The following is a 14,251-nucleotide window of genomic DNA, read 5'->3' as shown; positions in this document are numbered from 1 at the left end:
ATTGGGTGGGGGGAGTTGGGGGGGGGAAGGAAGGGGGAGAGACCGTTGTCTCCTGGGAGTTTGTTGTTTTTGGCCGCCTACGGGCTGCCGTGTTCCGTTCCCATTGTAAGTCACCTGTCATGCTATCTTCTTCCCCTGTCACGCACACCCCTATCTCTATCAACTATGCCCTGGTGTCCCAGACCCGGCTGCAGTCTTCCACCTGAATGTAGGGGGTCCTTCTTGTCCACTCACTTCACGCCAGTCCTCACTCTTACACATGACCCGCACTAATGCCACGCCTCTCCACATCCTTTCCTGGAATGTGAATGGCATCCTGGACCGCATTAAACATAGTGCAGTGCTCCGAGCGGCTGCCGACACATGCCTGATGCCCTGCTTCTCCAGGAAACACACCTTCTGGGTTCCCAATGTCACTTCCTGGCCCGCTACGAGTTTGACCAGGTCTGGCACTCCGGATTCGCTAGAGGTTCCCGGGGGGTGGCCATCCTTCTGAGAAGGGGGCTCCCCTTTACCGTAGTTGACGTCACCACTGACGCGCAGGGGACGTTTGTGGCCGTGTCGGGGATGGTTGAGGGTAACCCAGTGAACCTCCTCTGCACCTATGTCCCCCTAGCGCTCTTGTCGTCCACCCTTCGGCGCCTCACGCAGGAGGTCTCCTCCCTACCCCAAGACCTTACTGTCGTCGGGGGGGAGGGGGGGGGGGGGACTTTAATGCTTTCCTACAGACCTCTAGAGATGTGACGGGCCCTCCTTCGCCATATCGGTTGACCTCCGTGAAGAGCCTCGTGGGCTGGACCTCGGCGATGTATGGAGAGTGTGGCATCCCCGACAGACACAATATACACACACGTCAGCCGCCCACCACACCCACTCCCGCATAGATCTCATTCTGATGCCTGCCTTGGACTGCCAGCTGGTGTCCGAGGTGGCGATCCTTCCAAGGGGAATCCCCGACCATTCCCCCGTTTCCCTCCACATTGGGTATCCCTCCGCAGGCCCTAGGACAACCTGGCGATTAAACGCATGGTTTTTGGAAGACGCCGAGTTGGTGGAGTCCCTTGGCCGGGAGCTCCGCTACTACTTTTCAGCAAATATTGGATCTGTCCCTTCGCAGGGTACGCTCTGAGAAGCGGGCAAGGCGGTGGTTCGGGGGGGTGGCCAGAGGGTTAGTGCATGCCAAACGCGCAACCCAAGCCACCCATCTGGTGCAGCTGGAATCCCGAGCAGTTCGTCTGGAACAGGCTCAACTGGCTAATGATACCGCCGACTCCTCTAGACAGCTGGCGCTTGTCCGCGATGAGATTCGTCGGCACTCCCTGGAATCGTCAAAAATGTTGTGGCGTTCCTCCGTGGCCTGTATTTATGGCTGGGGTGACAAGAATGGCAAATTGCTCCACAACCTGATATCCTACCCTAGGGCCCATCGCATCATTCCAGAGGTCCGAACGGTTACTGGGACCCATCAGGTGACATCGCGAGCTATTGCGCAAACCTTTGCTCAGTATTATGTGGCTCTGTACGAGGCACGTCCCCCCTGAGCCTCCCTCGCTGAATTGATGGAGAGATCTGGAACTAGCCTTCATTGTCTCTCCCGAGAGACTGCAGACACCCTGGACGGCCCTCTCACCCCGGAGGAAATCAATGGGGCTATCTCTCTGATGCACTCCGGCAAAACGCCCGGACCCGATGGATTCCCCCAGGAGTACTACTCTGTATTTTGCGATGACCTGGTCCCCCATTTAACAGCGCTTTTTCGCCAGGTGGTTGACGACAGGTTCTTCCCGTCTGAGTCTGACATGACGACCATTGTGGTCATCCCTAAGAAACAACCGCCTTCCCTAAATTGCTCTGATTACCGCCCAATTTCGCTGATAAACACTGAAATTAAAATCTTCGCTACTGCAATAGCTCAGCGACTCCGGCCCCTCCTACAAGACCTGGTCCACCCTGACTGATGCGGGTTCATGCAAGCCAGGGGCACCCGCCATTGCATCCGCCGCCTCCACTTGGCGTTGGCCCACCGGCACCGGTTGTCCCCGTACTTGGCACTTCTTCTCGTTGACTTCGAGAATGCCTTTGACACGGTGGACTGGGGGTACTTGAGGGATGTCCTGGAATGTATGGGTTTCGGTCTTCCCTCCCGCCGCCTGGTCCAGGTTCTTTATAACAGCCCTAGAGCCCGTGTCCTCGTCAACCGTGCGATCTCTGAGCCATTCCCGATCCGGAGGGGCACCCGACGGGGTTGCCCTCTCTCACCCCTCCTATTCGCGCTGGCGATGGAGCCCCTGGCGGCGTTAATTCGACAGGATTCCCTTATCCAGGGTTGGGTTTGGGACCAAATCCAAGTGGATAAAATTGCTCTATACGCGGATGATGTTCTGCTCTACTTGGCTGACCCAGAACATTCCGGCCCTAGAGCTCTGGCAGTCTTGTCCGACTTTGAACAGGTCTCGGGTCTTTTTTTTAACCCAACGAAGTCTACTTTAGTTCCTCTACACCCCACCCGAGCATGCTTTGACTGGCAGGCGGTGATCCCCCTCCGGAGGCAATCATTCAACTACCTGGGAGTATGGGTAACCCTCCTGCCGGAGCTGGAATGGGCCCTCAATGTTGCCCCCCTGGTCTCCCGGATGAAAACCGATCTTAGGAACTGGCAGTCCCTTCCCCTTAACCCGTTCGGCAGGAGTGCCCTTTTTAAAATGATGATCCTTCCCCGCTTCCTCTATATTCTCCAGAACACCATGGTCCACCTCCCGAGCAGCTGGTTCAGGGAACTGGACGGCACACTTACCCGATTTATGTGGGGTGGCGGGCGGTCGTGACTGTCCCCGTCCCATTGCCGGGTTCCCCCCTTTGACGGCGGTATGGGTGTCACCAATCTTCATTTTTATTACCTAGCTACAAAGCTTATTGTGCTTCATGATTGGTTTGCGGGCGGCTGGTCTGACCCAGCTTATCGGGTAGAGCTTGCTGTCCTAGATTTTGCGCAGCTTCAGGGCTACCTGTATGGCTCCCCGGTGCCAAAAACGCTACCCCCAATCACCAGGTCTGTGTTCATGGCTTGGCGTGCTGCCCTTCGCCTGGTGACCTGGGACCGGAAGCTGACTAGACAGACGCCCCTCTGGCATGGCACTTGGTTGAGAGAGGTCTCATCCCTGGAGGGTTTCCGCCGCTGGGACTTGGTGGGGATATCACAGCTTGGGGATGTGTGGGTGGGAGACCACGTGCACTCCTTTTCTGACCTACAGCATTGACACGCTCTCTTCCCCTCCCAGTTCTACAAATATTTGCAGCTCCGTCACGCCCTCCATATACACCTCCCAACACCCACCTCCCTCCCGGAGTTTAGTCCTCTAGAAGCCCAAGTCATGATGGGTAACCTGGGGAGAGGGGGAGTGTCCGGTATATATCGAGCTCTGATAAACAACTGTCCTACATCCCTAGACCGGCTTAAGGAAAGGTGGGAGGGGTGTGTGGGCCCCCTGGACGAGGCAGACTGGCGCAATGCCCTAATGGCGCCTAAAACCCTCACCACATCTTCAAAGCTGCGCTTGGTACAGCTCTACTATCTCCACACGGCATACCTCACCCCAGCGCGTCTCTTTCGAGCCGGCTTGAGAGCATCCCCGGCCTGTGCGCGCTGTGCTGGTGCCCCAGCTGACTTCTATCACATGGTGTGGCTGTGTCCGGCCTTAGATCTGTTTTGGGAGGGGGTAGAACGTGAGCTCACGTGGGCCTTGGGATGGGTGGTTCCTCACGACCGAGACACTTATTACTGGGAGTATTCGATGGCCTGGATGGCTCCCGGCCGAAAAGCGCTTCCTGGGAACAGCGTTGGCTGTGGCAAAGCGAGATATAGCAGCTAGATGGTCCCAAGCTGAGGCGCCGGTAGTGCGGAGGTGGAGGAGGGGGATGGACTGGTGCGGGGTGCAGGAAGAATCCCTCTTTGAGGCCCGGGGGTGCCCAGAAATGTTTAACAAAGTGTGGGGAAAATGGTTTGGCCTACTTCAACCCTGATGGGCCTTGCCTGAGTCCTCAGTGGAATGTGAAGAGACTGTTTCCCTACTCAGGAAAGACTAATGTGATTTTACACTGTCATTGGGGAGAGAGTTTTTTTTTAACTATGATGTGTGACTTGTTTTCAATTAAATTTCTTGTATCAAACTACAATAAAAATGGGATTATAAAAAAAAAATACTCATATAGTGCTGGACATTTTTCAAAGCACATCAAACAATAGTATTTGATTTGAAATTTGATTTGATTTGAAATTTGTAAAGCACAACAATTACCCAAAGGCATCATGGCGCTGGAAACGACCGTCCGGGGAAATCCTGCTATGCCTATAGATGAAGGGAGACTCTATAGGGAGTATAGCCAGGCCTTGAGTGCCTTCCAGAAGGGCATCAACTGAGGAATGTCTCCAAGGCATTGTGCAAGGGCGTTCAGAGTCTGCTTGCCGCAGTTGAAAATGCTCCGTCACCCCATTTCTTTCTTAGTATAGTAAACCAGAAGGCATATGTAAAATAGGAGGCCTGTACATTTATTTAATTATTTTATTTATTTTTGAGATTTGTAAAGCGCTCAAATAACCGTAGGTGTTTCGGCGCTACGGACTGCGGTATATACTGGGCGGAGTGCACTATTAAATAAATAGCCAGGTTCTGGACATTTTTCTAAAATTAAGCAAAGACTGACAGAATCTGATCTGTAACGGAAGTGAGTTCCAGAGTCTAGCCGTGGTGATGATAAATCGCTCATCGCCCCATGTTGACGTTTTGACACGGGGAACCTTCAGCAAGAATGCAGTGGCTGAGCTTAAAGCCCTGTTAGGAGTGTAGGTTGCTAGCTCCTTTATTAGAAATTGGGGTCCAGAGTCCCGGGTGGCCTTAAAGGGGATACACAAGGCCTTAAATTTAGTGCGATTCTGCACCGAGAGCCAGTGATACTTTCTGATGACATGAGAGATAGGCTTAAACTTGGGCGTTCTGGATAATAATCTGGCTGCTGCGTTTTGGACCGATTGTAACTTTTGGATGACCTTCTTTTGTGCATTTACAAATAGCCCGTTACAATAGTCTATAGAGGACAAGACTAGAGTACTGACCAGAGTCTTTCCGGCATTCAAACGAATGAAAGGTAACATTTTCTTTATCATTCCTAGTTTAAACAGTGAGGCAGAGACTACCGAATTTACATGTTATGTTACTTATTTTTTACAGTGCTTTGTGCCACTGTACAGTTATCTCAAACCACCATTTTAGAATATTTAATATAAATTTTTGTGTATATGGCACACATTTTGAGAAAACAGTGGTAGTAAGGCGGCAATATTTGAACAGAGTGAATATAGTGCTACACTTGCTGCATCACTTCAATATTTTGAATGATTTAATATAGCTATATCCTGAATTTGCCAACAGTCAGATGAATATATTATGAGTTTGAAATATCCCAGAAGAGATAGTGAACAGTGATGGGTCAAACAGTGGGCAGTGAAAAATTGAACAGTGTAAAGCTTATACCACAAAACAGTGGTTTACGGGCCAACACATTTTTTTTTATATTCGGCTACTACCTCTTAAGAGACCGCTCCCTGACTCATCAGAACCAAGGAAGCGTATGAAGGGTAAGTGGCATCAGATTTCAAACCTGCCCCAAGATAAGCCCCAGTGGTCAGTGCCCTCCTTCTTCAGGCCACTACAAAGACTGTAAAATAAGTGACTCCTTCACTCAACATAATCTACATTGTGGGGAGTTGGGTTAAAGGGTGCTTCACTGCAAGATCAGGAAATGTTTGTTCCAGGGCTAGGTCAGTGATTGTAATGTTTTAGAGTACCTAAATATTAGAAAAATCAGGTTCTCTTCTCCCCAGATGATCTAAATATGAACAATTGTAGTTGGAATGTTTGGGTGTTTAAAATAGTCTTAATATTTTTATATATAAAAAGGAATACATTTGATGTCGTATTCTGGTCTCTCGTGGATGAAATATTTACACCTAGGTCACGTTTACTGAGATATTCCTTTATATATGAAAAGTTTTGCTTTGAAATGATATATATGTTTTTGATAGTTCTACCTGAAATTGAAAAATCAAGGCATCGAACAGTGCATCTTAGTACGAAATGAAGGCTCTAATAAATTCTTGTTAACATTTTAGTTTCTTGCTACCACGATACAACTTAGGGCCTGATTTACATCTTGGCAGGTCTGGTACCACCATCCCTTTTCTGATTGTTTCACCGCCGAATTACTTGGCACCCCGCCCACTCTATTTAGAAGTTGGCAAGTCTATGAACGATAGTCTGTTTGAGTGCCGCCGTCTCCGCCAGAATGTTCCTCCTGCCTCGACAGTGTCATAGGCAAAAGAGGCGGTCGGAGGGAGTCCAGCCAAGATTACCACCAGGCCAATTACATTGTCCCGTCCCATCGAGGAAACTGTGGCAGGGGCACCGCCAAACTTGAGTTGGCATAATTGAAGGGAATGAGTTAGAAAGGTACCTTTTTTCCGGTTCACACTTCCGTTAAAGTGGGGAACCTTACTGTCCAGGTCCTTCCTTTGCTCTTACTACTTGACCACAATGCTAATCAACTGCATTGTAGCAGGGATCTAAGGGAAGCTTCTTTTTCGCTTGTCTTACTATAAATCGTGTGTTAACATTTGCTTTGGCCTCATGTATTTTTACATTGTTCTTACATGCAAGTTTTCTCTTATGTGTAATTCAGTAGTGTTCATTTTACAACTTATCAAAGTAAAATGAACACACCTGTATTGACTAATAATGGTCTGTTGTGGTGGAGGTGGATGTGGGTGTTGTGCTTGTGGTGCCTGTGGGTGTGCATTCAATAGTGTGTGTTTATTGCTTGTGAGCTATGCTATATGTAAAAAAAGGGGCATAACACAGTGCCTAAATATGTTTTTGAAGCAAACACAACATATATGTGTAGTGTCACATTAATAAAGTTGTACATAGCAGTCTCCACTCCACCAGGGACTCACTCAGTCAGGAACCTGCTACTAGGACAAGGCCAGCACAACAGGGAAATCTAAATAGGCTTGGTGCAAAACGGCCGGCCTGACGGTGATAGAGTATTGTTAACCAGCACAATAGTCTGCAGCGTCGACGGAGGTGCGCTTCTTATGCGATGAAATCCAGTCTGTTTAAGCGGACGGTGGTTCAGCCAGCCCATATCTAAAAACAGTGTGCGGGACTCCGTCAGCTCGAAGTAGTACCTGTAACCACCGCCACCGAGGGCCAACAAGATTCCAGCCAAAATCTAAATCAGCCCCTTAATTTCTACCAGCAACTGGTAAATGCAATGAAGCATGGAACAGAAGTTAGTCTAAAACTTCATCCCTGAAATAGAATATTGGCAGCTCAACCAATTGCAAAGCCACAAGTGATACTTATAACAATTGAGGATTTGACATGTGAATGTCACAAGACTATTTTAAATGAGAATAAAATCAGACCAATTTTAGAATTAAACATTTAAATGGTGATAGACAATACTTTCCATTTTCTTAATTCTAAAGGAAGGCGTAAGTCATCAGACAATGGACGGGGAGGGGTAGGACTGGACGCAAAACCATTTAAAACTATTTACCACACTAGAACCTCTTAATAAACTGCTGTACCTGGAACTTTAGTTCAATATGTGAAATACAAGATTAGTGACGTTCTAAAGTAAAATACATCATTTGATTTCGAATTTCAATTGAAAGCAAGAAAAGCAGATTATCTTATTTTCTGTATGATTTTCCATCCAGCTCTATCTTCCATAATCCTAAAGAAGCGTTAGCACTCACCAAACTCTTCATCCTGAAAGATAAACGTAGGTTTTGGTTGCATTGAGCTGTCCACAGATAGAGAGCGCATGGGCAGGGGAGGGAGAGGATTGCTTTCGTTTTGTAAACTCTCTTTGCTCTTCTCAAGCTGGCAGTTCAACGCTCGGAGAGATTCTTCCAACTCTGCAATCTCCTCATCTGGAAGACGATCTGGCTGCAAATAAACATTCCATTATTTACTAGCAATTTTTTTTTCTATACTGCATTATCAAATATCTCTTTTGACAGACCCCATTTCAAAAAAACTTTAAAACAGTGCTGTCAATCCAGCTTTGCTCCGCAACATTGGTTTCTAGCTAGAGGCTCCAACAAATAGTGGCTCCCTAAAACACTAAGCCATGTGATGTGACCTGTAATCCACAAGACATTTAGCTGCCATATATTGTCATTCCACGAGGATCAGTACTTCCTGCTTCCAGACCCACGATTTCAAACTACATTAAAACTAAATAAGCTTCTTATTTACAGACTAAATTGGAAACTCCTGCTTTCTGAATACAGGGTGCCTGTTTCAAGATTGGCCACCGTTTTTATTCCAAACCCCACCATCTTATTTCAGACCACGAAATCTTTCACTTCCACAGCAAAATAAGCCTAATGCTCCAAGAATAAAACTTTATTCTAAGCCTCAAGACCAAACAATGCGCCCTAGTTTCAGATCAAACCTCACTTCCTGCTAGAGCCTGAATGATATTCACTGTTTACAAACAAATTTATTCTACTGCTTTTAGGCTAATATATGTTATGCAAACACGGGTTGACCCAAAGAAGTCACTTGGACCTGGGTAAGTATATAGTACAAACAAAATGGTCCCAGAACACAGTCCAGGATGAATTGCAACAATAATTCAAATAATTTTCATGAAACTTTAAAAAGTGCTGCTACATTGTTGTTTAATCACAATGTGCACATATATTCAATAGTATAAAGTCTTAACAGACAATGCTAAAATTCAAACACAGTCAGTGCCCCAGATAGGTAAAGGAGGGGAAAGTGAAGGTGTGAAGGGGGGTGTCAGGAGAGAAATCGTGACTTTAGCAATAATCAATCAATGATATTCATTGGCCATTACAATCACTTGGTTCGAAAAAGGTGTTAAACTAATAAACTCAAAATATTAGACATAAAGTGTGTCATGCTTCCAACAATGTCATCAATCAATTATAAATGCGGGAGGGAGCTGACGGAAAGAAAGCTGTCGACGTTTCGCCACAGGGTTCATAAATGTTTTTAATATTCTGAAAAGGTCTTTGAACTTGTTGCCAGTCTCTGCTATCCTTGTCTCAAAATAGTTTTTTTTGGCTAGGCGTCATTCTGAATAAAAAAATGTTAATGCTGCCTTATAAGTATTTTTGTCCTCAAGTTGAAGTTTTTCTCTCCATTGTCTCTCTAAAAGTTTACAGTGCTTTTTCCATTTCAGAGGGTCTCATTATACCAAGGGGCAGATGGTTTAGTTCTGTAAAAGATCCGTTCGGATACTGGTACCAATTTGTTAACTGTACTATGGACCCAGTAATCCAAACCATTCACGTCTGCTTCTGTAATCCAAACCATTCACGTCTGCTTCTGTTACTCCAGAGAGTGAAGGCATATCCTCTTCCAGAGTTCGAATTAAATCCAATAATTGTATTTTATGATGAGCTCAAGATGCGACTCAGGCTTTAACTAGTGGGTGAAGCATTAACCATCTTATGCCAACTGAATTTGATAAGATAATGATATGACCTAACCAATGAAAGATGTTCTGCTACATGTATTGTACAAGACACTCTCTCAGCACAAGTAGAGAACATTTACAAACATTTAAGAAAACTTGCTGTGGATTTAGTAGATCTTTAGCAGCGGGATGTGAGCTGTAAATATGAAACATAAGGATTGTGTGGAATTGCAGCAGATGAGAATGCAAGCAGAAAGAAAGGCCCAAGGTCTTTATCTTCGTGCAGTTTCAATGCTAATTTCAGCTACTATCCTCTGAATTTGGTAACTTCTATTGATACCGTGTCCATTTTCACTTAATACAGTTGTTAATATTTTAAAAAGCTGAGTACCTTTTCTTGGTTAATGTATTGTAAACATCGCTGTTCATCGTCCAGGATTTCATGCAGATTCTCACTTCCCACCTTCAACTCTGTCTGGATAGGCACCTCTACCAGGGATAAAGTGACCTGTAGCTGAGTCTGCAGCGCCTGCTGCACTACTCCATCTCGGTATCTCTGCAGAAAACTGCGGCATGCCTCTTGGCTGCAGAACTTTACGTAGATGATCAGCTGGTTATCGTTGCAGTAAATTTTCAGAATGGAAAGAGAATTGATCCCACTTCCTGTTGATTCTGTTGGAGAGATTTAAACACTGAGCTCTGCTAGAAACATTGTAATTCAACCCTACCAAATATAGAACAGAAATATGTTGTGTTCAACTCGTGAGAAAGCAGTGTAGAAGAATCATTCTATAGCATCTACAACATTCATATACAGATTACAAGTACATTGACTGGTGAGACGGGGTAGCTCACCCTGCATCTCAACATTTACATGTCCCACTAGTGAGCTATGAGTACCCTGCTATTTTACAAAACAAGGGAAACCCAGAAGGTATGCCATAAGGGACCTTGGGCAGTAACGTATTTTAAAGAACAATGGTCCCTATTTTGAAAGGAAAAATAGAGAAACACAATAATCATACGCTTAAATGTATCGTATGTCTTTTGTCCAGCCGGACAAGAATTTATTTTCATATAGGTTCGATTAATTGTGATTCAAAACATTAAATAACAAGTGGGCACAGCCGTAACGTAACATTAATGCTTGCTTCGATCATTAATAAATCCACAGCACTATCAGTTGTTGTTTTTAAATTTCACCGCATGTGCATTGCGTCGTCCTCCGCCGCCACTTGTGATTCACCACCCTTGAGTGTTACTAGCCAACTAGTTCCTGCACCTTTTAAAACTCGCCGCCTTCACTGCTATTACGGCCTCAGTCTCCACTGCCGGATTTAAACTACAAACCACTGCGCCACACGAGTACTGTGCGATCTTATCTCAGTTCAAAAGCCACACGAGGACTGCATGATTAGGTCCCAGTTCAAAAGCAGATATCCTTCACCCTCACTAAAGTCACCTATCAGATGCCTAGCAATTCAGCTTTACTTATTTCTAATTTTTTGTATCTTTCCTTCCCCTTGTTTATTCCCTTGTCAATGTTGATACAGTAATGTGATATAGGCTATACATGTGATTAAGTTTAAGACAACAATGATTTATCTTTTGTCCTGAAGATGATGCTTTATACTGTTGTGAATAGCATCGAAACGTCGTCGACACTAAAAACACCATATGCAATATGATTTTATAATATTGTAATGATCAATGGTGTGTAACTGGTTATCTAAGTCTGTCATAAGTGATTACAAACATACAGACACATTTTATACCCCGCCTTTGGCCATTCTGTTTTTCGTTGGTTTGTCTTGTGTTCTGTGGGTCACGGCTGTGCCCACTTGTTATTCAATGTTTTGAATCACAATTAATTGAACCTATATGAAAATAAATTCTTGTCCGGCTGGACAAAAGACATACGATACATTTAAGCGTATGATTATTGTGTTTCTCTATTTTTCCTTCCAAAATAGGGACCATTGTTCTTTAAAATATGAGTACCCTGCGGCAGGATCAGGATTACAGCAGCAGTATGCTGGGAGTGAGAAAGGGCATTTACCCGATGCAGTGCAGACCAGTCCTCGAACCGTGACCGTCTGACAACACAAATACATTCAATGCTAGGGGAGGACGTGAAAACTTACCTGCTAAATAACAAGGGGTTAAATAACTGTGGTGGGTGGAAAACCAGTAGGGTCCTTTCCCCGCTATTGACTTAACAGGAAATCCTTAGTAGGCTTTCAAGCCACTAACTGTACAGGAATAGTGTCAGGATCCTTAGCCTTGCCTACATGGAACAAGCAGAACGTCTAGGTTTCCCACTCACTGAAGATCAAGGTAATTTCTCTGAACAGATCTTGCAAGTATTTAGAGTTTTTCAGTATTCACATAATGCACTTTTGTCCCGTACTTTAAAACCTGGAGCTTAAATCCGCTCTTTCTGACCTTTCTGCTGCTGTGAGCATCTAGATAGAATCTACAGATCCAACAACACACTGACCGCAGACACTACAAAATGCAGAGTTGAAACCTACGATCTTCACCGTTCCTGATGCATCATGAAACCACAGTTCCCAGAAAGCAATGCACTGAGGCTCAACACTTTTAAAATCCCCCAGAGTCAACTTGCATCACCGTTCCATCAGATGATGTGGTGGGAGGTTCTTGTATCAAGGCTAAGCACACTGCTGCTCTCAAGTGTTCATCAAGGGCGTGCCCACCTTTTTATGCTATGTTTATTCTTTGGCTTTTGTATTGATGTTGTTTAGATTGTACTGATCCCAGCAGAACTTGGCAGAGCATTGCCAGGATGCTCTCCTTGTGCCATCACAGTACCTAATTCCTTATAGATATATAGGTAATACAAAAGCTATCCAATCCGACCGAGGAGAACCTGGGTATAAACAAATATTAGAAAAACAGTGTCTGACTAGGTACTCCTTTAGACAAAATTCCTTCTTTTCAGTGCATATATAATTACACAATATATTGCCAATCCCTCCTCGCCAATTAGATACTAGTCTCTCAGTCAGCACAAATACATTTTAATATAGTTCAAAGGCTCACAATAGTAAAGCAATAGTTCCACACATATTACCAATATTAAAGCGTGCAGTGCCCCCCCCAATGTTTGCACAAAACAGAGAATAATAGTAGCAAGTTAGAGAATTGTCAAAATATGAATACAAAAGACCAAGAAGCACCTAAAACCCATGCACTGTGTATTGTGTTCAATCTGTTTCCACAGCAACATTGATGAGTTCGGAAAAGGAGCCGGTTTGTAGTGATGGCGTTTCAACCTATTATCTGAGTCAAAAGGTCATCATCAGGACTGTTATAACTGTAGGGATATGGTGTGAGGAGATTAATTTGTTAGTGTGCTAATCACCAACCCATCAGTAAAGAATAGTGCCAACAGGCAGTGTAATTAACACAGCTACTTACATGCTGCAGTCAAAGATCATTAATAACATAAGTGGGACTCAGAAAATAATGTCGCCTGCAGACAGAATTTTAGGTCAATCAGGGCTTCAGAGGTGAGCAGTGAAGTAGTGCATATGTCTGTTTTCCAAAAGTGAATGAGCTCGCAAAAAATCAATGAAAACCTGAGCTTAGTGTACCTATTGGGCTCCGAGATGTAAGGGAATTGTTACTCTATTCTGAGTCGGTAGGGGTCTCTTCAGCCATAATTGTACTACAAGCTAGGCACAAAATAATCCACCCAATTCAGTACTCATGTGTGTATGTGGGAAACGGTAATAAAAGCACTATTTGGAAGTTCCCGGGGGCATGTTTTATAATAATGTGGGTGGTGCCCATGCAGCACCCCCCACACCCCGGGGAGCGCCACCTCCTCGGGGCAACCAAGTAAACTGATGCGGGGGGAGTCCCTTATAGCCTTCCCCGCTGCCCTCTGGACCATCGTCTTCCCAGGGCTTTATCTATAATGGAAACGGTTAGCCTTTAGACTCCCCCCGCAACCCAGGGGGGCCACCACCTCCCCGGGGTTTGAAGCTTAACCCGTTGCGCGCTAGCGGTTTTCCCGCTGTGCGCGGAAGTTTGCAGAAACCCGCGTTACATGACGAGCTCAGCTCGTCATGAGCGTACGACAGGCGTAACTCATGACGAGCTGAGCTCATCATGAGCGTAGAAGGGGTTAAATAATTACCTCCCCCCCCCACCCACTCCCCCTCCCCCCGCAGCCCCAGGGCCCACCACCTCCCCAGGGCTTTACTCAAAATAAATATGGCACGCCCCCGCAGCCCTAGGGACCACCACCTTCCCAGGGCTTTAACTCTCAATAATGGAGGAGGGGGTGGGGTGGGGGGGGGTGGCGTGGACCCCAGGCCCTGGAACAAGCTACCTACCAGGCTGTCCCAGGGGGGCGTCGGCTATGCTCGGCTCCGGGTCCTCTACTTGCTCCCAGGGGGATGCTGACAATGAAGATACTGAATCTTTGATGAGGGAACGTAAAGAAGGTTTTATTTTGATGTAACTACGTCTCTGTCGACTCGTTAGTCTTTCACGAGCAAATGCGGCAGAGTCAAAAGGGGGTTTCCTCGGGTTCTCCAGGATGCTTCTCGGGACACCTCGGACGGTCTTCGTCTCGTCTTCTCTCACATCGGGACATGTAAGCAAGAGAAAAGAGAGAACTTGTCAGTCCGTCGCTTGTACTCTCGGGATGGGGCCGGGGGTGAGGGACACCAGTGAGGGGAGAACTATGTACACTCCGTGGCAG

At 45.9% G+C, this 14,251-nt stretch overlaps 1 protein-coding gene across 1 annotated transcript in view; it reads right to left on the bottom strand.

Moving 5' to 3' along the window:
* The window catches only part of TRADD (TNFRSF1A associated via death domain), a 177,660-nt gene that overhangs the window by 44,122 nt on the left and 119,287 nt on the right, over positions 1-14,251 (bottom strand). Inside the window, exons 4-5 of the mRNA XM_078671044.1 lie at positions 9,905-10,185; positions 7,817-8,009 (exon numbers count right to left, since the gene is read on the bottom strand). Coding sequence (XP_078527170.1) covers positions 7,817-8,009; positions 9,905-10,185 — 474 coding nt within the window. The remainder of the gene's footprint in view (positions 1-7,816; positions 8,010-9,904; positions 10,186-14,251) is intronic.

The sequence above is a fragment of the Lissotriton helveticus genome, chromosome 12, assembly GCF_964261635.1.
Source record: "Lissotriton helveticus chromosome 12, aLisHel1.1, whole genome shotgun sequence".
Taxonomy (NCBI): Eukaryota; Metazoa; Chordata; class Amphibia; order Caudata; family Salamandridae; genus Lissotriton; species Lissotriton helveticus.
Note: the sequence above shows the minus strand (reverse complement) of the source record. Positions and strands in the feature narration are given on the sequence as shown.